This window comes from Ictalurus punctatus, chromosome 19 (assembly GCF_001660625.3).
Source record: "Ictalurus punctatus breed USDA103 chromosome 19, Coco_2.0, whole genome shotgun sequence".
Lineage (NCBI taxonomy): Eukaryota > Metazoa > Chordata > Actinopteri > Siluriformes > Ictaluridae > Ictalurus > Ictalurus punctatus.
The window spans coordinates 8,784,038-8,806,437 of NC_030434.2; the positions used below are offsets into that span (position 1 = coordinate 8,784,038).

The 22,400-nt window shown below is 42.0% G+C and overlaps 1 protein-coding gene across 4 annotated transcripts in view; it reads left to right on the forward strand.

Moving 5' to 3' along the window:
- The first annotated feature begins 6,057 nt into the window (after positions 1-6,057).
- The window catches only part of etv6 (ETS variant transcription factor 6), a 28,714-nt gene continuing 12,371 nt past the window's right edge, over positions 6,058-22,400 (forward strand). The window contains exons 1-2 of one of the 4 annotated variants that reach the window (XM_017494017.3): positions 6,058-6,436; positions 12,532-12,661. In XM_017494017.3, the coding sequence (XP_017349506.1) occupies positions 6,404-6,436; positions 12,532-12,661 (163 nt within the window). In that variant the 5' untranslated portion in view covers positions 6,058-6,403. Of the gene's footprint in view, positions 6,437-12,531; positions 12,662-15,355; positions 15,464-22,400 lie in introns of those variants that run through there. The other 3 variants (XM_017494018.3, XM_017494020.3, XM_017494019.2) reach the window with 3 other exon arrangements.

The following is a 22,400-nucleotide window of genomic DNA, read 5'->3' on the forward strand; positions in this document are numbered from 1 at the left end:
CCCTAAACATGGCTGCAAATGGGCTCACTTGGATAGCCGAAAGATCTACGTTCATCTCTCGTTCATTATCCAGTCACTCGGAGACTACAGACTTAAAGCTAAAAACTCGAATGAAATTTTAAAAAAATGGCCGATGATTGAACAGAAGATCTTTTCAACACACTCGGCACTGTTTGACTTTGTAGTATACTGCTGCGGATGAGTAATGAAATATAATCATACTATCTGGTGTCACCCAGAAGAGGATGTTTTTTTTCTTTTCACTCTGTTTTCTTTCAAGGTTTCTTCCTCATGTTTTCTCAGGAAGTTTTGCCTCACCGTTGTCACCTCTGGTTTTCTCATTTCAGGTTTAACTTTATATCTAGATCTAGATTTCTGTAAAGCTGCTTTGTGTGACTTGAATGATACAATTCTGAAATCCTGCAGATAGGGTTGACTATCTACATATTAACGACGGTTTGTAACTTAAGGCATGTTTTCATTGGTTCAGCCCTTATTTGTAGCATACCATGGCAAATTTCAGTAACAGGATTTGAAAAAAAAAAAAAATCTCCAAATTTATCACCGACATATTAAATGAAAAGAGTGTGCTGAAAAAAAACAAAAACAAAACAAAACCTGACTACATATTAAGATGTTGCCCTAAGTAACATTCTAGCAGCAATAACAATAACAGGGTTTAGAAAATCTTCAATATTTTCCACATTCATAGCCAATATTTTCTCAAATTGAATAGAAACAGATGAATTAAAAACTGATCATAGTAACAAAAGCACCACTAAAAGGTAAGTGACATTCTATAATTTATTTCTTGCAGTAGCAGCAAATGATATGAACACCGTACGCTAAGTTAGGGCGTAGCAAGTAAGTTAGGTTAGCACGTTGGCCTCACACCTCCAGGGTCGGGGGTTCGATTCCCACCGTGGCCCTGTGTGTGTGGAGTTCGCATGTTCTCCCCGTGCTGCGGGGGTTTCCTCCGGGTACTCCGGTTTCCTCCCCCAGTCCAAAGACATGCATGGTAGGCTGATTGGCGTTTCCAAAGTGTCCGTAGTGTATGAATGGGTGTGTGATTGTGTATGTGAGTGCGCCCTGTCCAGGATGTACCCTGCCTTGTGCCCCATGCTCCCTGGGATGGGCTCCAGATTCCCAGCGTCCCTGTAGGATAAGCGGTACAGAGCATGGATGGATGGATGGATGGATGGATGGAGTATGTTAAGTTAAAACCTCTGTATACCAAAAGTAACGTTCTATGGTTCCCAGCATACCTTATTGTCCTTCTTTATAAAATGATTCATTTAAAAAAAAGAAAAGAATTTAATGCACACAAACTCCATCATGCATCATTTAATTGTTTTCCTCTCTGAACTTATTACATTTTACACCTGTCCCAATTAACCCGAACCACGCTGTCTCAAATTACCAAGCCACATTGAATAATTTGGGATATCTTGAAAAGCATTAAATGATGACCATATGTACATGAACTGAACTAACCTTATGCTTATACACATACACCTTATACACATTATAACACAATAAATGTCATTTTCCTTTACAGTGTACATTGTTATTGCTATTATTCTCATTATCATCATCATCATCTTCATCATCATCATTATTATTATTATTGTTGTTGTTTTTGTTGTTGTTGTTCCATCCACCCATCCATCTTCTATACCGCTTAATCCTTTTCAGGGTCTGTTTGAACTAGTCCACTGTTCAAAGGAGACCCGAGTGCAAAACTGCATGTCTTAATTGCAGTCCCATTACATTCCATTACATTTTCCAACAATAATGTAAATGTAATTATCTAATTTCCTTCCATTTCTCTAGGTATTGTTACAGACAGTACTCCTTTTGCATGATCAACTTTAGACATGGCAATAGAGCAATATTTGACCCGTTCTCTGTTTTCACATGCACTACCAAAACTAAGCAGTAGATGGCACAAACCATCAAAATAACGAGCAAGACTTGACCTCTGAATAAGTTCATACAGAACCAGTGACTTAATAACAGATTGGTAACAGGTTTTCTTGCTACAATAAAACCTTAAGCAGATAAACAATTTAGAAAAAGAAGGAGAACCATGATTTGGTCAGTGTAATGCCTTGCACTTGACTTTATAATCGAACAAATATTGTCTTAAATGCAGTTGAATTCGGTGTATACCCAACAACGGTTTGACAGGGGAAGCTCTTATTATAATTTAAATAAATAAATGAAAAAGCAAGGTGTAAATACAATAGATATGACAAAGAAGTGTAGAACATATAAGGTCTATCAAGAAACTGTTAGAACAGATTCTATGCTTTCCAGTGATTGGAACTTTTCTTGATGTCGTACATTTCAGTAAGAACACTAACTATGTAGATATGAATTCTAATGTTTGAGATGCTATGAGACCATTAGTGATTGGAAGACCATGTCATCCAATCACTATCCCGTTTCACCCAGAACAGCATGGGTTTTTCTTTTGAATCTGGTTCTTCCTCATGCTTTCTCAGGGAGTTTTTCCTCATTATTGTCACCTCTGATTTCTCACACGAGGTCTAACTCTATATCTATGTCCGGGTTTCTATAAAGCTGCTTTGCGACAGTGTGCATTGTCCTTTGTCCATTAATTGAACACACATACTCACTTTTGTGATAGTCATTCCGCCAACGGATAAGAATGGTGCGTTCGATTTCTTTCAGAAGCAGTGCCTGACCTAAGCTCGAAAGGCCAAAGTCTCCTTGTTCGCATCACACCCACTAAATTGAACAAATTCAGCTTTTGAATTAATGTCTTTTTCTCTAGAATTGAAAAAAGGGGCACTGAATGACATTCACATGAACATACAGTAGGCTATGTGCAATGCATTTGATTGTGTTCACAGTTCCACATCTCTAGAAATACAGGACTTGTTCATTAAACCTCCTGAACCTCCAACCAAACAATTTATTAACAATCGTTGCACTAGATTCTTCCAAGAAGGTTCCTCAAGGGTCCTTCGGAGAGTCAAGGTTTCATAGCTTCCTAAAAAATTGCAGAATTGTACATAGATTGGTTTTGCAGAGGGATGGGATTTTTTTATTGTCCTCTAAAGATGCCAAAGGTTCTTTAGATACCTCTACAAAAGATACAAAAGATATCTCTACAAAAACAATATCGGTTCCCTAGACATGGTTAAAATCATGGCTTTGTCCTAAATTCTATCTGGCACCTTTATTATTATGAGTGTAGTGTAAAAATAAAAAGATTTGGACCAGCTTTCTGGGTATGTAGTGCATCCTCCACACTATCCTCTCCATCTGATTGATGGTTCATAACTAAGGCAGATTGTTAGCTCATGTATGCAGATAGCACTCTCCTTTTCTGTTCCAAGCAGCCGTTGAAAATAGATCCACTCACCAGCCACATGTTAGCTGTTGCCCTTCTGGTTTGGTTGTTGTTGTGTAATATGCAAAACAAACAAACAAACAAACAAACAAACAAACAAATCCCCAAAGTTTTCCTCAAAGGTTCTTTGGATGGTTAAAAGTTTTAGCTTTCTTCAGAGGCTCAACTTTTAACATGGGATACCCTCCTTCAGGTTCCCACCAAGAGTCAAACCAAAGAACCATTGAGAACGCTTTCTTTCTCAGAGGATATCCATAAACTAGCTACATTCATTTTTATAAACCTTATCTTAATATTACATACAGTTATGGTGAGTTGATCAGTGGTTGGTGTTTTCCCATTATCATTCATAGTATTATTATTATTATTATTATTATTATTATTATTATTATTATTATTAGCTTTATTGCATTTATTACAGTCCATGATCGTTTTTAGTGTAGTAATAATTTCACGTGATCCTTTCTTTCAATCGTTGGAGCACCTCTGTAAAAGCTTGGGTCCTGAAAAGAAGTGCTCTGTTGTCGTAATGAAAATCACTGAAAATTTTCTTTATGAACAGCATGAGGCGTGTGCTTTGTGATAACATGCAAATCAAGTCTTGGTTAACAATGTGGGATAGTATGCAAACTAGCGCTACCTACAAACCACAAAAACTATTATTATCTTTTAGAGTTTCAATTTCAAAAGTCCTACTGACAAAAATAAAAAGAGAACAGGATAATGCATGAAGAGAGCCTAGAGTTAGATCATTTCCGTTTACTGATCAGGAGACAAGGGGTAATGTGAAGTAGAAAAATTGTTAAAAATCATGACTCATGCATGTAATCAGGGGGTCCAGTGTACAGAAGCTACCTGATGTGCATGATGATTAGCTATGGCTAACTCTGTTTTCTAACCAGCACATTAAAAGCCCAACCTCAAGGTCAGCAGGGGGCCCAATGAATAACACATTTTATATTAATTTAAAAAAAAAAAAAAAAGCATGTGCAAATTAACAATGGATCCCTGTGGTGAAAAATAGGGTTAGGTACTAAATGCTACATACATTATGTTTTAATTAGTCAAGTGTTTTAATTAATCACATACCCAATGTTTGGTATATAAAAAGCCTCCATAATATAATCTCTGTTAATGATTGTAGCTGCGTACAAAAAAATATATATATTGAAGATAGGATAGATTTCTTAGGATTCCTAGCTATTTCTCTCTTTGATCATGACTATGTAAAATTAGCTAGGTTAACTGAGAGATTATTGGACACGTGTGGAAAGTAGCTCACAGACATTAAAATAATGGAATATATTGGTCTTGCATGTTTGGTAAGAAATAACATACTGGGCGGAGATTCCCAAAAGCATTGCAGCACAAAGATCATCGTTAAATGGCATTAAACACTCTCTCTCCAAGTTAAAGTGATCTTAAGTTTGCGATGCTTCTGGGAAACTCAGCCCTGTTGGGTTTCAATGCTATGTCAGACCGATTAGATGTTCATATTAAAAAAGGCAAAGGAACACAAATCTTCAGTGTGTGCAGGCCCGCATTTGACTGATAATTCATCCATCCATTTTCCATACCGCTAATCATACACAGGGTCGCGGAGAACTCGGCCACGAGGTGGGGGACACCCTGGACGGGGTAATAACTCATCACAGGCCCTAGAGACACCCATCGCAGGCACTATGGACAATTTGGAAAATGCCAATCAGCTACACTGCGTGTCTTTGAACTGGGGGAGGAAACCGGAGTACCTGGAGGAAACCCTCAAGGTATGGGGAGAACATGCAAGGCAGGATTTGAACCCCCAACTCCAGAAGTATGAGGCAAACATGTTAACCACTAAGCCATCATGTCCCCCACTGATATCTCAGGAACTACTCCTTTCAGGAACTACAGTACTCAACATCATAATAGATGTCTCACAGCTTCAGGGTCTTTGGTTCAATCCTGAACTCAGGTTAGTCTCGGTGTGGAGTTTTGAATGTTTTCCTCGTGTCTGCATGCACTTCCACCAGTTACCTCCCACCTCCCAACAACATGGCAGCATATGGCTTGGTGACCTCTAAGTGCGATTGTACAAATGGGTGTCTGTGATGCTGTGCAATGGACTGCCTTCAGACGGGTCCCTGGAGATGCATGGGTGAACGGATGAACGAATGGAAACATAAAATGACCCGAAAAGCCATTCGAGTGAACTCTAACCACATCAGATTGAATGTAAACAATGCAAAAAGGCATGTATGGTTGTACGCACCTCCATTAGAAGTTAAAGCTCACCAAAATTGTCATTTGTCAAATGTTGGCTGTAATCTCAAGGTCATCCTTCACAACCTTTGTGAAAGGGTTGTGAACTACTCTATAAATATAAGTGTGCTTTCGTACAATTTGCCCTGTCTTCCTTTCACACCAGGGCAAAAAAAAAAGAGTACGTTTTTTGTGTTTAAAAAAAAACAAAACAAAACAAAACTGATTAAGGATCAGTGAGGGGTTTACAACGAGTTCCAGTAACAGCGCCGAATAAAGCAACACGCTGATCCCAGTTCCTCTTTTCACAGAGGATGAGGGATTATAGCCACGCCCACCACGTCGATTCTGATTGGCCAGTTCCAGAGTTAAGTTTCCCTTTAAGGGGGCCGTACTTTAAGTGCCAGGAATTCGCGTCACTTCGCCACTATAACACACACACACACATATACACACACACACACACACACACATACACACACACACTAAAATCAATGAGCCTCGGACGGCCAACTCTTCCAGGAAGGTATTAACCATCACTTAACCAACATGTAGTGCCTGAAACGCTGCGGGGGAAAAACAACAACAAACAATTATAAATATAAAGCTGTAAAGTTTGACGGATATTCGTCGAGAGCGATGGGTTTATAGAGCGTCTTCTGCTCGTCGATTCAAAACAACAAAGTCGGATGCTCGCATTTCCGCCTGGTTCGCTTCGCGGAAAACAAGGGGGAAGGAAAAGTGGAAACGGGAGAACTTCCTGAATTCGACCGAGACATGTCCGACTCCCCTTTACAACTCAACATTAAGGTATTTATTATAAATTCCTCTTCCATGCTAGCAGCCCGGAGGTGTAGACTGAACCCGGGAGCGACGTGTTGTAGCGATGAATAAACACTACACTACTTGTTGTTGTTGTTGTTGTTTTTTTTTGGTTTGTTGCTCTATCATCTGTTGCTGAGAGGATTTGTCGCGGTGAGGCAGGAAAACACACTGTGACCTGTAGCTAGCTGCTGGCTCTGGTGTTTCTGCTCAGATCTATACACGCTGATGGGAAATCTCGTAGGCGTTATAGGTTTATTTCCTTTTCATTTAGACCATTTCAGCGTAAGAAAAGGGTTGCAACAGTGTAGCGTTGCGCCATCCGTGTAGCTTGTACAGCAGAGCCGCGTCCCTGAACACACATATACATACACACACACTACACAGGCTACACATGCTACACATACACACAGGCTACACATGTATGTGTGTGTGTGTGTGTGTGTGTATATGTGTGTGTGTGTGTGTGTATATATATATATATATATATATATATATATATATATATATATATATATTACATACACACATTATAAATATAATATATATATATTTATATATATATAGTGTGCGTGTATATATTGTGTGTGTATGTGTATATATATATATAATTACACATGTATACACATTTTATATATATACACACACATTATAAATATATATACGTGTGTGTATTGTATGTGTATATATATATTGAGTGTATATATATATTACATGTACACATTATATATACATATATATATATATATATATACATATATAATGTGTGTGTGAATATATTATGTATGTGTGTGTATATATTGTGAGTGTGTGTGTATATATATATATATATATATATATATATATATATATATATTACATACACACATTATAAATATAATATATATATATTTATATATATATAGTGTGCGTGTATATATTGTGTGTGTATGTGTATATATATATATAATTACACATGTATACACATTTTATATATATATAATTACACATGTATACACATTTTATATATATACACACACATTATAAATATATATACGTGTGTGTATTGTATGTGTATATATATATTGAGTGTATATATATATTACATGTACACATTATATATACATATATATATATATACATATATAATGTGTGTGTGAATATATTATGTATGTGTGTGTATATATTGTGAGTGTGTGTGTATATATATATATATATATACACACACACACACACATATATATATATATATATTACACATGTATACACATTTTATATATATATATATATATATATATATATATATATATATATATATATGTGTATGTATATATGTGTGTGTGTGTGTGTGTGTGTGTGTGTATATATATATATATATATATATATATATATATATATATATATATATATATATATATATATATATATATATATATATATGCATATGTAATTTTATAATTACACCAAATCAAGGTCTCACCATCACTATTGAGCAACCGTTGAGTGGATAAATACGGAGTTTCCAGGCCTGCTTAACACCGTGATGAGTATAGCTGACCGAGCGTGTCCCTGAGTAAACACACTAGACTATCTCTAGCCCAGAATTTCATTTGTCACTCGGTTTATTTGGCTCTGCTTTGAACTTTAACAATAAGCTTTTGGCTTTAAGTAGTATGTCAAATTACTCCAGTGCCTCTATGAGTTAGATGCATAACAACACACTGGCATTTTTTTATTTTCTTATTCAAAGCTGAGACCTATAAAGCGTTATTTTGGTCTTGTCATAACTTTAGACTTGTTTGGGAAGGTCACCAAAAGTGTATAAGCTAACCAAACCAAGCAGGATAGCTCTGTAAAGTAGTAGTGGCACTTGTTGAGGACCACCTGAACTTTGAACTTACCTCAAGCTATGAAGTTTAACACATGATCTAGACGTTGATTTTCTTCCTTATTACGTTGAATGCGCTGTATATTATAGAGTGTCGAGTTTGACGTAGCTGCATGTCAGATGTCGGGTCACTTCGATTGGGTTAAAACAACAACATTCATTTGATATTTGGAGTATGATCTCATTTCCAGTCCAAAACTTACCAATGTGTTATTCTTACAGTTGTGCTACTAGTACTAGTGGCAATATGTTGCCTAGTAACGCTTCCCTGTTGTTCATAATGTGCACAGTGTCTCCTTGCATAACACAACCAATTCTACACATGTTCGATGATCCATTACCTACCGAGAACCGTTTCTCACGTTTCGGAACGGTGTACGTTTCTTTTTCTTTCTTGATCAGAGCCGCACATCGCATCAAGTGACAGTCAAATTGGCTCCCCGGAAAAGTGCTTTTATCGGTTGTGATTTTGCATGATTTCATTTGCACAGCGTCGCCTCTGAATGCGCCCTCCGTCACCTGCCTGCGCGAGACGTTTAACTCGTAGACATTTATAACGCACGCCGATTTATTGTTTTTTTTTTTTTTTAGATCCCAAACGTTTCCTGCGTTATCAAAGTCTCGTCGATGACGTGAACGCGTGTAGCGAAGCGGGGTTGTATATTGCCGGTCGGTATCAGTGATTCGAATCAGGTCTGTCGGACGATCCCGTAATTGTCCACGGAGGTCATCAGATAACAAGATACACACAGGTTATTAATGCCTGCGTTTATAGTATGTTCCGTACGACGTTTCAGGAAATAGGAGTAGTGCTTAAAGATGATTATTATTTACAAATATACGGTGTACGTATACATTATAAAGTGTCAACGCTTGATTATACTGAATGAAAACACTCGACGTGAAACATCGCTGAACTTTATTACACAAATAAACAGCACTGACTGTAGCGTGAAAATCTACTGTACTATCTGAAAATGAAATAAATATGAACTTATTAATCATTAGTCAGTATTAAAGTAAATAAAAGATATCCATCCAAACTGAACCAAAAATTAGCACTCCAAATAACAAATATATAACGCATCAAAAAACACTTCAAATAACACAACAAAAATGGTTGCGCTCCTAGAGAGCGGTCTCGTACGGTGTGACAGCAGACTCGACTCGGTCGCTCTCGCAACGGACGCAAGCGGGAAAAGCTGTCAGTGTGGATTTTTGTAGATAAACGATCATTCCGCATAGCGATGTTATCGGTGCGGAATAATCAGCAAGACCCATCGATCGGTCGACCTCTAAACTGCACAGAAGAAACAAACGCGGTTCTTCCACAAGATATACGCTCAGTTGGTGTTTTGATGGTGATCTTTAACTCGTTGCTCATCAGTCATAAATCTCCCATAGGTCTTCAGTTGATTTGAAATCTGTGCTGAATTACATCTTTTTTTATTTATATATTTTTTTAAATACTCGCCTAAGTCCTAATGCGGTGTGGGTGGGGATTGATTTTTATCATCCTGGAAGAGAGCACTCCCACTCCCATCAGGATAGAAATGTTTCATCATAGGATGAAGGTGATCGGTCCGAGTAACTTGGAGTGACTCATGGCTCTAAGGGGACTCGAGTCATGCCAGTAAAATGTCCCCACTCTCTTTCCTTTATTTTACCACCCGTTTTGTGCATAGTGTACAGAGTTCATAAAAAGAAGAAAAAAAAGACCGCTCTATTTTTCTCAGTGGGATTTTGGACAAATCGGTCTTTTGCAAATCTGTCCGTGTTGCAAATATACGCTTCTTCTAGAACAGTAGTTCTCAAGCTGTTCGTCACCACGGATCGCTTTAACTATGAAATAAACTCCCCAGACTAGGGATGCACCGGAATGAAAATTCTTGGCCGAAGCCGAATATGACGAAAAACTTGGCCGGATATCGAACACGTTTTTTTCCCCCCATTTATTTGACCATTTTTTTTCACCATTGCATACATTTAAATAGTCAAAATGTGCTTTTTACTATTTTGTCTTGCTTTTCAAAGAAAAAAATCAATTACGAAAACTACAATTGCAAAATATTTATTTAACACTGAACAATTGAGTAAAAATATTTCGATGTGGTCGTCTTTGATCCCCCCCTTGAATACCCGATGTTAGGCCTGTAACTGACTGCTGAAAGAATGGAACACTCTGTAGCCTACAACTAAAATGTGCATTGACGAGTGTAAAAAATGGTTCTATCGGGTTCTATACGGCTGATTATATTGGGGATATACACCGCTCGCGTCCCTGAGTATCAGAGTAGATATAGTACAGTTAGATACGTTGTTAATGTTCTGTTCCCTTAAATAAATACGTCTTTACGTCAGTACTCTACTCCCTTACGTCTCGCGACGTGACGGGATACTCCGGAACAGAAACGAAACAAACGCACGTGTCCACAGTAAACAACGTCACGGTTGTCAACATCCGAAGAGCACGCGCTCGTGCACGTAGCTCGTACATGCGCGCGCCCCATCGGTGCTCCGAGCGCGCTGCCGGAAGTGGAGGTCGTGACATTCGCGCGTCTCACTCTGGTTGCTAGGCTATCCGGCGCGTCATCAAACACGTCATTGTTCGGTCAAATTTATTCGGCCAAACACCGAAAATGCTTTTTTTTTTTTTTCTTTCTATTTTCGGCCGAATAATTTCGGTTGCCAAATATTCGGTTCCCTACTCCCCAGACCCATTTGAGACTGGATTTATTCCATGTTCAAGCCTTATTATTATTATTATTATTATTATATTTATTATTTTTTTGTTGTTGTTTTGTTTTGTTTTTAGCGCCATAGATTTTTTTATTCCTGAACACCAATAGAGCACATTAGGTGTGAATTGACTTCGGCGCTTAGACCCCTAAATATAATCTTTTTGTTAATGTAGGGTGTGATTTCCACCACTGTCACAAAATGCAAAAATAAATACGTAAACAAATCGCAGATCCCTTGGCTATGCATCACCAACCCTAGAACCCCACTTCGAGAACCACATCTGAAAATGTACGCCTCCACGCTCCGTTCCTCTCAGCGCTCGGCGTCGGGATTCCTCTCTCGATCTAGCCGACGGTCACCGTCGCATCGCGACGTTTACTAGATCCGCGATTTAAAGAACGTTACTTTGACGCGGAGTGAAGCGGCGTACGCGGGAACTGACACCGGCAGAGCTGGAGGTGACGAAGGCATGAGCTGAAGGACCAGCACAGAGAGCGAGAGACTGTTCAGTGCAGAAGCTCGTGTTCTCGATGAGAAGCGGAACCGTCTGTCCCGCCAGAAACCTGAGCAGCTTCTGTTCTCGAAGAGAAACCTGCCGCTCGTGTGTAAACAGAAAGCGCTTTCGATTTAAAATCGCCGTAGCCCTGCAGAACTTGGCTCTCGACTCGAGGCTGCGTCTGACGTTTCCACTCCGAGCCTGGTCCGAGTTCTATCGCCGCTGTCCCGCGCGGCGATCTTTAAACGAATCTAAAGCAGCGTTGAGACGGTGTCCTGAATAGAACTGAACGTGGAAATACGTTCACGTAAACAGAACAGAGGCCTCCGTCATTACCGGACTGCTGTTTCGCACATTATAATAGTTTTCTAGATCTTTACACTGGTTGGATATTCGGATTTAAAAAAAAAAATCTGTTGAAGCTGATAGTTACAGAACCGAATGAAGAATAATATTTCATATTGTTTATGTTTTGGTGTTGATTTCAAATTTCATTAAAAACTGGTTTGTAGTTTTTCAATTCAGTCATTACGTTCATGAAATGAATTAAATAGTCTAATAATACAATTATACAAACCCCCCCCCCAACCCCCCCCCCCCCCCCCAAAAAAAAAAAAAAAAAACCCCGTATTGTTAAATGGGGTTTAAAAAAAAATCCTTTTCGGTTTCAGTTTTCGGCTATGCGCGTCTTGATTTTTCGGTTTCGGCCCAGAATTTTCCTTCGGTGCATCACTACTCTAGACGAATGTAACAGTCTTGTATTTGGTTGTTGGGGGCACACGAAGGTCCGTTTTCCCGGCGTTCGCGTTAATCCGATGGTGATTCGGTCGCACAGTAAGGGTGGGATGCATCTTTTCCATTGTTGTCACTGCTTGAGTTGAAATAAGATGTTGCATTTGTGATCCAGTGGCAAACAGACATGTGTAAGAGTTGTTTGTGCATGCGATGCCTCTTTTTTAAGTCGTGCATGTGTTTTAGCAGGAGAGGAGTGCATTCAGTCCCTCTGCCAGTCCGCTGCCAAATTCCACTTCCTCTCCAGGCCATGGCGCTCCGCCTCTGACTAATGCCAAGACAGAGGAAGAGCCGGCCAGACTGCCTGGACACCTGCGTGAGTTACACACACACACACACACACACACACACACACACACACACACACTGTGTCTCTTGCACTGGCCCTGTTTGCTCCATGCATTATCATGTGATCTTTGGATATCGGTGTCTATGTGATAAGATCTCTCTGGTTTACCTCCATATACCTGGTTTTCCATCGACTGCACTGTGTAGACGTTAAATCTGATTTCTGGCATGTTAGCATCAAATCAGCTAGCAGTTAGCTTAAAGTTTGTATTGTACTGCTTGTGCTTATTTCTTTCTTTCTTTCTTTCTTTCTTTCTTTCTTTTCTTTGTTTCTCTGTTTTTTTTTGGCGACTGGAAAAGCATCCACTGCATTTGCGCTATATGTCGATATAAACGTTTTTAAAGTGCGTCTGAGATTTATTCATTCCTTAAGAAGTCTTCGTTCCCTTCTTCACTTTATGTATTGCGTGTGTGTTTAAAAAAAAAAAAACAAACAAAAAAAAAATATATATATATTTATTTATTTATATATTTATTCATTTTTTGGACTGTTTAGATGTTTTTTGTTTTTTCTTTCATACGAGTTGCGTCGTCTGATTTATGCACCTATGAAGCACAGACCCAATACACACCCAGGCACTCACCGTTTCTCACACACACACACACACACACACACACGCGCATATCTCTCACTCCCCTGAGCTCACGTCTCTAAACTCTCTGTAGGTTACACGACAACAGTGTCATAGAGCAGATATGTGTAGGCACTCGTACAGTCCTGATATTTTTAGGTGATATAGGCACCGGTTCGGTCCTGACGTCATCGAAGAAGACCACCTTGAGGCAGTCCTTCTGGTCCTGGTGTGTGTGTGTGTGTGTGTTTTGAGTGGGCAAGCTTTACCTCATGCTAGGTCTCAATTCATACATTAGGCAGTGTTTCTAGAGGTGTGTGTGCGCATGTATGTGTTCATGCCCTGTTTCACATTGTGCCAGCACTCAGTTCATAGGTTAACTCTATTGAGGAAGTGTGTGTGTGTGTGTGTGTGTGTGTTGGAAGTGGAGTTCTGGCTCACTGCAGGTCTAAACCAGCCCTTGATTTAGCCAATAAAAGAAAGGGTGGAGTTGGACGATGGCCAGGAAACAGGCTTGGTGGTGAAAGTGTACTGAAGTCTGGCGTTGCGCTAGACCTCATTTAATATTTAACCCGTGTGTTTGTCCGAGCTGACCCACTATCTGCCAAACGTATCTGGTCTTCTAGTTTTTAACCCTACGTTGCCTTTGCCACCGTTTTCAAGTTTGCACATGTGTACAGGTTAAGTCTCGAGGTGATGTGACTGAAGGCTGGACCGCACCAGAGCAGCACAGCAAGGACGGGAACTCTCCGGAATAACTTCTTTTGTATTGACAAACGCTCAGGGCACCGTTAGTGTTATTTATTTATTTTCTTTTTAAGTGCACACTCGTCTAACCGGACAGGTTTGCGCACTATTTTTGAGAGAGGTAGTTTTTCTTGTAGGACATGTAGTATCGCATGTTGTCTTAACTACTATTAATTGGTTACCAATTAATCTGTCAATTACAGCAGGGACCGGAGTGCTACATCGGGCTACCGGGATGCTTTTCCAAAAAAATAATAAATAAACGAAGGCCGTACTCGCGATGTGTGACCGAAAGTTTGCGGACACCCGTTTGTCGCACCCGCACGTGCTTTCTAAAGCGTCCCGTTTCAGAGTCCGTTATAATAACGTCCACTCTCTGTGGATTGCGATCATTCGGTCACAAGCGTATCCGTGAGGACGGGTGCCGATGGACGAGCGTTCCGGTCCATCCCGAAAGGGGTTTCCGTGAGGTTGAGGTCAGGGCTCTGTAGAGGACACTCCGACTTTCTTCCGGTCCATCTTTTGGCAAACCGTGTCTTCATGGAGCTCGCTTTGTGCACAGGGAGGTTGTGATGCGGGAACAGTGTTTGAGTCTCTTTGTTCCAGCGACGAGAGATCGTAACGCTACAGCGCACAAGGACATCCCGTACAACCGCGTGTCCCCCACGTACTTCCAGCCATGCCGAGCGTATCCGGTTCGATACGGGACGTCTATAAAGCTTTCCAGTTCTTCCATCCTGCAGATGCAGTCTCATCATCTGCCGCTTTGTACCTCGTAGAATACCAGGACTTTTCATTCGTAGGCATGTTATGATTGCAAATCCCCTCAAGTATATTAAACACCGAGACCCTGAGGGTTTCTGTTCATCCAATACAATGGTTTATCGTATAGTGCAGTAATAATAATAATAATAATAATAATAATAATAATAATAATAATAATAATAATAAAAACCTGCTTGTATTTGAAACGATATGCACCATATTTCTATTCATGAACATTTTGCTACTGTGGTATACCGCCATAATATAAAGTATTATTATTATTATTATTATTATTATTATTATTATTATTATTTTTTTTTTACATTTATGAGAAGATGCATGTCTGCTTCCATGTGTGCTACCTCTACACTTTACCTGGAGAGTGAAAGATGGTGAGAAGAAGAGAAGGAGAGAAAAAACAGAGGGTGGTGAGGAAGGAAGTGGGAGGAGGAGGAGGGTGGGGGTGGGGGGTTGTGAGACGAACTGTGGAGAAGCTCTGCTGGCTCTAGGCCATCTCTCTCTTCCTGACACTGATGGAATGGCCTTTTTTTTTTTTTTTTCTCTCTCTCTCGGCGAGGCTTCTCCACAAGCTTCAACTGAAACCACGAGGTGCACGTCGAGGATTAATGTGCGCGCGATTGTGACATCCAGATTCGAACGGAACGTCGGAGCGAACGAGGTCTTGAGTACGTTCATGTCCGTATTCAAACCTATTATTATTTGTATATTTGCGGTTTAAGTCTGTTTTTAAAGTAAACTCCTTAAAGTGTGTGTGTGTGTGTGGGGTGAACTCATTAATCCAGGAGTCCTGAGGAATGCTCTAGGCAGGAAGGAGAGGAAGGAAGGGCGAGGGGGAGGGGGGGGGGGGGCTAGAAAGAAAAAGGAAATTGCAGAGTGGGCAGAAGTCGGCCTTCTTGGCTTCCTGGAGAGGAAGTGGATTAGATGAGATGAGCGGAGAGGAGCAGTGTGTTTTCACTCTGAAAGAATGCCACTCGCACTTAACCCCTCCTGCACTTCCACACTCTCCCTGCACACTAACCTCACTGCCAATCGGTTTAGACGCGAGACTGAAGAGTGTTCCACCGGGTTCATTTTAAGTGGGGCTTAATATCCGTGTGCGTCCTACCCCTGCCGCAATAAGCCACGCGTTTACTGAAAACCCGCCGCCGTGCCAAAAAGAGACTCGAATGGTGTTCGTTCGCCTCGTTTCAGACCGCGTGAGTCACGCGTTAGGTGAATGAGGAGATCCGATTTCCAGGTACAATGCCGTTTACAGAACGCTCTTGCTTGGAAGCTCCCGATTAATAATGCAGTCAGGCATTGTGGGAACGATTATTAGGAGTGGGCAAGAGCACGAGGAAAGTCTGACTCACACACTCTTACTTAAATAATTATATAAAAGGTCCATAGATTAAACAAGGCCGTTTATACCCAGTTGCTTATGAATGATGTTACATAAGGTCTAGGAACGAAACCGGCCGTGAATCAGAACAGACTGCATGCTAGTGTACGGTCGCTACAGACGCGAGGATAGTCGGGGATCATGCTTAGTGTGTTTGGTGATTCAAGGGGCTCAGTGATCGTCTCTAAACCGGAACAGTCCAATTTTGTGCGGAAATGTGTATTTATTTATTTATTTATCTGCGTTTGTTGGGCTGTAATGGCTTAAATCACAGAGATTCGAATGGTTTCCACTACAAATACCATTACAAACTTATCAGCTAACCATTGAAACCATTACCGTTGTCGGTCCTTAATGGTATCCACTAGACATAACATCTCACCAATAGAAGGCAAGGAATTACCAGTGGAGACCCACAGGGACCGCTACAGTTCCCATTAAAACCACTACAGTTCCCGTTAAACCATTTAGAACTATTAAGAGATTCGATGAGTTTCTAGTTTGTATTTATATATGATTTATTTCTTTATTTTCCAGCAGGGCAGGGTGCCCTTTAACAGTGAAATTAAATTCCACGGACCTCCTCGGTACAGTTTTATTCCATGAACGTTCATTTTAAAATGTGTTGTAATGTTCTGGATATTTTTTTTTTTAGAGGCGTACAGCTTTCAAAATTTTTTAATTATTTGTTACTGGACTTTCCACTGAAAGAAGGCATTGGGTCCGAGTCGACTTGGTTTGTAAGCCTAGTTGTTTTTGAGTTTAAGTTTTGACTAAATCCCGTTTAAGAGACCAAACAGGCTCATGACTCTATCAACATTATTATACATATTATTATTGAATTCTTAACCATGTGTGGTCATTTACATCTGTCCGTCTCTCTCTCTCTCTCTCTCTGTGTGTGTCTCTCTGTCTCCCTCTCTGTCTCCCTCTCTGTCTCCCTCTCTGTCTCCCTCTCTGTCTCCCTCTCTGTCTCCCTCTCTGTCTCTCGCTCTCTCGGTGTCTGTCTCTCTCGGTGTCTCGCTCTTTCTCTGTCTCTCTCTCGGTCTCTCTCTCGCTATCGCTCTGTGTCTCTCTCGCTATCGCTCTGTGTCTCTCTCGCTATCGCTCTGTGTCTCTCTCGCTATCGCTCTGTGTCTCTGTCTGTCTCTCTGTCTGTCTCTGGCTCTGTCTGTCTGTCTCTGGCTCTGTCTGTCTGTCTCTGGCTCTGTCTGTCTGTCTGTCTCTGTCTGTCTGTCTCTGTCTGTCTGTCTGTCTCTGTCTGTCTGTCTCTGTCTGTCTCTGGCTCTGTCTGTCTGTCTCTGGCTCTGTCTGTCTGTCTCTGTCTGTCTCTGGCTCTGTCTGTCTGTCTCTGGCTCTGTCTGTCTGTCTCTGTCTGTCTGTCTGGCTCTGTCTGTCTGTCTGGCTCTGTCTGTCTGTCTGTCTCTGTCTGTCTGACTGTCTGTCTCTGGCTCTGTCTGTCTCTCTGGCTCTGTCTGTCTCTCTGGCTCTGTCTGTCTGGCTCTGGCTCTGTCTGTCTGACTCTGGCTCTGTCTGTCTGTCTCTGGCTCGCTCTCTCTGTCTGTCTGTCTCTGGGTCTCTCTGTCTTTCTGTCTCTCGCTCTCTCTGTCTGTCTGTCTCTTGCTCTCTGTTTGTCTCTCACTCTCTCTGTCGCTCTCTCTCACTCTCTCTCGCTCTCTCTCTCTCTCTCTCTCTCTCTCTCTCTCTCTCTCTCTCTCTCTCTCTGTGTGTGTGTTTATGTGAACATGCTCTTTTGAAAGGGGAAATTTCCTGTGCCTGGAAGCTGCTCTCATCCTCAGGAATTTCCTGAGTGGGCAGACTGTGCTTCCTGAGCAAGCGCTGCCTGTATTTTTTTTCTTTCTTTCTTTTTCCCCCCCCCCCCCTCAATTTTTTTTTCTCTTTCCCTCCCCCTCACTCTGAAAGGGAAACTGTTCTCACATGCCAACGGCCAGAAAATGAATGCAGCCTCTTCCTGCTCAAAACCAACTCCACATGTTTGAGAGGAAGAACGAGAGACAGAAGGATATGGAGAGATACTTTCCTCCAAAAAAAAAAAGAATGGATGGGGATGTGCTTTAAAAAGATGTAAAGATGTCCTGTAAGATATATCTCTTCAAAAGTTTCAAAGACCTTCCTTAAGCGTTTCCTCGCTTGTTTTCACCTTAACCTGAACACAGTCAGAAATGATTGTCTTATGAGGTCTTTCTACCCCAGATATACACAGTATATCCAATTAAATCCGTTTGATTTGTCCTCGACATGAGTAAAGTAAGCGTGAGCGTCGCAAGCGTCCAATAGTTTCTAACCTAGCTTAAAGGTGGCGGTAAATTCACCTCACTTCCTTCACAGCGCACTTCCAAACCAGAGTTTGAACGATCAGACTAACTATTTGCTCAAATCAGGAAGAAAAGTGAGCACTTGAAGTGAAATATGGAGCAAGCAACGCGGTTTCTTTATCCGGTGTGAAGGTGCACCGCCTGTAAAATGTTTTCGAATGCCCTGTGATCTTGTTTAAATTCTCGTTTGAAATGCTTTTTTAAATCTGAAAAACTATCTGAGGAAAAGGCGGCACGTGTGTAGTGTTTTACATCGTGGAGAATTGAAAAACAGACTAGGCGCAAATTAAAGAATAATAAAAATGCACACTATATATATTATTGACCGTAATCCAGTTAACTACGAGTCTCTTATCTGTACACCGAGCTCTCCAAGCGACCCTGCCTTTATTAGTGTTCCATTAACCTCCAAAAGTTAATAAGACTTCATGCATGTCAGTGGCGATAAACCCGAGAAACCTGAGGTGTTCAAAAACCTTTTCACCCGCGGCGCGTCATAGTGACGCCGTGTACGCGTCGGACAGGTTTATTTTTAATCTGCATTTCTGGCCCGCGGAACATTCCTATCCATGCGCTTAATCATCGCCGCCCGTGACGACGAGCAAGAACCGACGTCCCCGCGAGTTTGCCATTCACGCGGTAATCGTGACGCGCGCTACGTCCGTGGCGCTCACCGGTGCTCTTTTATCGTCGTCGTCGAATTTGTATTCATATCGTCACCGAACGGTCCGAAAGGATCAGTTCAGAAGTGCGCCGTTTCAATCCGGCACGTTGCCTGAAATCGCAAAATAAACTGAAATCACTTCTGCCCCGCGCCTCCCCTCCCCCACCCCCGACGTGACGCTCGCATGTTTTCTGAACAGGACGGATTTACCAGAAGGGGAGCGATCATGATTCATCATTTAACCCCTTATTTGACTTCAAGCACCCAATCATTGCAAGATCTGAGGGGGAAAAAAGAAGCCCCATACAGAACGGTCACAGATTCGGCACGCTGCCAGTCAAACACAGCGCGCAGCTCGGACATTCCTCGAGCTGCCCGCGTAACCGCTCGTAGTGAGACTAGTCGGTTTATTAAGAGCTATTCATTAATCATGTCGGTTAGAGTGCTAAGTATACCTTTGCGGCACTGAATACAAAGTCAACATGTCCTAGCAAGCTCGTGTATCGTGAACGCCAGCATCCGGCATGTCGTCATTGTTGATATATTTATTTTTTTTATGTATTGCGTATAGAAATGCAGTACTGTGTAGAAGTCTTAGGCACCATATTGTTTAAAATTTTTTAGTACAAGCTTTTTATTTTAGAACTTCTGCATCATCGGGTCAGCGCGGAAATATTTCCACACGTTAGTCTTGTAGCACAAAATTAAACGTGGCCCAAAAAAATGTTTGCGTGTCATTAAAGGCGAAACACGACGAAGGCGGCAGCTTGGTAGCGCAAGGGTTCCCGACCTTCTGATCTGTAGCCCAACGTCTTAACCACTGAGCTACCACTGCCCCAACTTTCTTTCATTTATTACTGTTTACTGCTCATTAATGTTTATCTTTAATGTAGAAGCATCCATCCATCCATCCTCTATACCGCTTATCCTTTTCTTCAGGGTCACGGGGAACCTGGAGCCTATCCCAGGGAGCATGGGGCACAAGGCGGAGTACACGCTGGACAGGGTTCACACACCCATTCATACACTACGGACACTTTGGACACGCCAATCAGCCTACCGTGCATGTGTTTGGACTGGAGGAGGAAATCGGAGGAAAACCGCGCCCCCCCCCGCAGCACGGGGAGAACATGCAAACTCCGCACACACACACAGGGCCACGATGGCAATCGAACCCCCGACCCTGGAGGTGTGAGGCGAACGTGTAACCTCTAAGCCACGTCAATAAAACTTTTACACAGTACCGTATACTCTTTCCTCGTTGAACTTCCTGACGACGATCCTCAGTTTTTGCTCATCTCTTAATGATTTTCATCTCTTAATGAAATGTTATTCGTGGAAATCGACTGCAACCAACAATAATGGCTGGTTGATTATATATATATATATATATATATTTTTTTGTTGTGGGGGTTTAAGATCCAGCCCCTCCAGCATGCTCAGAAAACGCAGGCATCACACAATGTGGCGTCTGAATTGTGGGTATGAGTGGGAGTTGCGAGAGCAACAGTGAAACTAGATAGCGGTGATCTCATCTCCTTGCCTCTCCTCCATTCATCCTTGGTGCCTGCAGGTTGCCCGGGCAACACAAGTCAAGAAGGCGCTGTTTCCGGAGCTCCCATGATTCCACACAGCAACAGCGATGCCATAAGACCAGATTAGATACCCATGCAGCTGCCATGGCGAGTTAAACATCTGGGGCTTGAGCTTTGGTGTCATTTGTGACCGTGCAGAGACAGAGAGAGAGGAAAAAAAAGAGAATTTGTAACATGGTTATTTTTTGCCTCTTCCGGAGTTTATGCGTGAAGCGCTCTCTCCATCCTCATTCCTGTCCGTTTGTCTTCTCCCTATTGCTGCCGAGTGTTGATAAAGCCGTCTGCATCACCCAGCTTGACTGCAGGGGGGGCTTCCTCTTCCGAAACGGAGCCTGCACGGTGGGGGTTCGTTCTGGGGCAGGGGAAGAGGAGGCAGGGCTTCCTGTTCGAGCGTGTTGTGGGAAGTTAAGATTGGGTTCTCTTCTCCTTCCTCCCGTGGTTAACAGTCTCTCTCTCTCGGCTGCGTGCACATGCACTGACGAACGTAACCTCCCCACATGACCTGTGATTCCGTCGCCCGGCGTCTGCTGACGCTCGTACGGACACGCTCCCAGCCGCGTGCCGGTCATTCTGACCTCCACATTCCCTTCGTCTCCCTGCTCACGCTGCCGTGCTTTTGAAATAGCAAGACCCTTCAGAGTCGGAGACGCCGTCGAGAATCCGACGTATTTATTTTATACCGCGACGTTGTGCAACGTTACCGTCGAACTCTTGGAAATCCGCTTCTCATGGGTAGCCTGCTTCAGACAAGAGCGGTTTACTTGCGGATACACATGCAAAACGGTCTTCGACAGCAGCTGCGACGGCCATAATTAGATCGGGGAATTATTAGGGAGTGACCGATTCAGACAGTCATGTGTGGATTATAATGAGAAGTAGCGTGGCAGTTGGTGTTTGACTATACTTTTGCATATCTCTTTCTAATACGTCTAGTACAAGGTACTCGAGATATGTAGCAGAATCTCTAGTTTGTGACTGCGGACGTTTAACAGCCATGTTTCTTTTGAGAATTCAATGTGGGGCATTAATGCAGATGTTTTAGAAGCAGATGTTTCCCCGCTTATTGAAAAACATACTGGGGGGGGGCCCCTAACAACCACCCGACAAGCCTTCAGCGTGTTCATCGGTAAAGCATGTGTGTATGCGCAGTCCTCAAGTGGTCCTCTTGTGTCCGTGTGCTTGACGTTTTCACCATTTCATGACTCTTAATGAAATGCTTCCGGGATCTTCTTAAACGTATTAAACGTGCGACATGACATGGCAGCATACGCTCACGGGCTACGTCGGTAACGTGTTAGGAACATGTTTTAGTAGGAGCATCATCGTCATGACTTTACACCACTCTTTACAGCCACGGTGAGCAGAAAAGCATCGACACGTCAAACCTTTAGTAGATTGGAAACCTGGAGTTCTAACAATCTTTTCCAAACTGTCCGGATCGAGTGAGCCCGTGCCCACGATATCCTCACGTCCCCGTTCTCGGCTGACGGGAGGGCTTGAGCCGTTGTAGCCCATCCGCCTCAAGGTTTGACGTGTTCTGCGTTCGGAGATGCTTTTCTGCTCACCGCGGTTGTATAGAGTTCTTATTTGAGAGCTCGTAGCCTTCCTGTCGGCTCGACCTCGCCC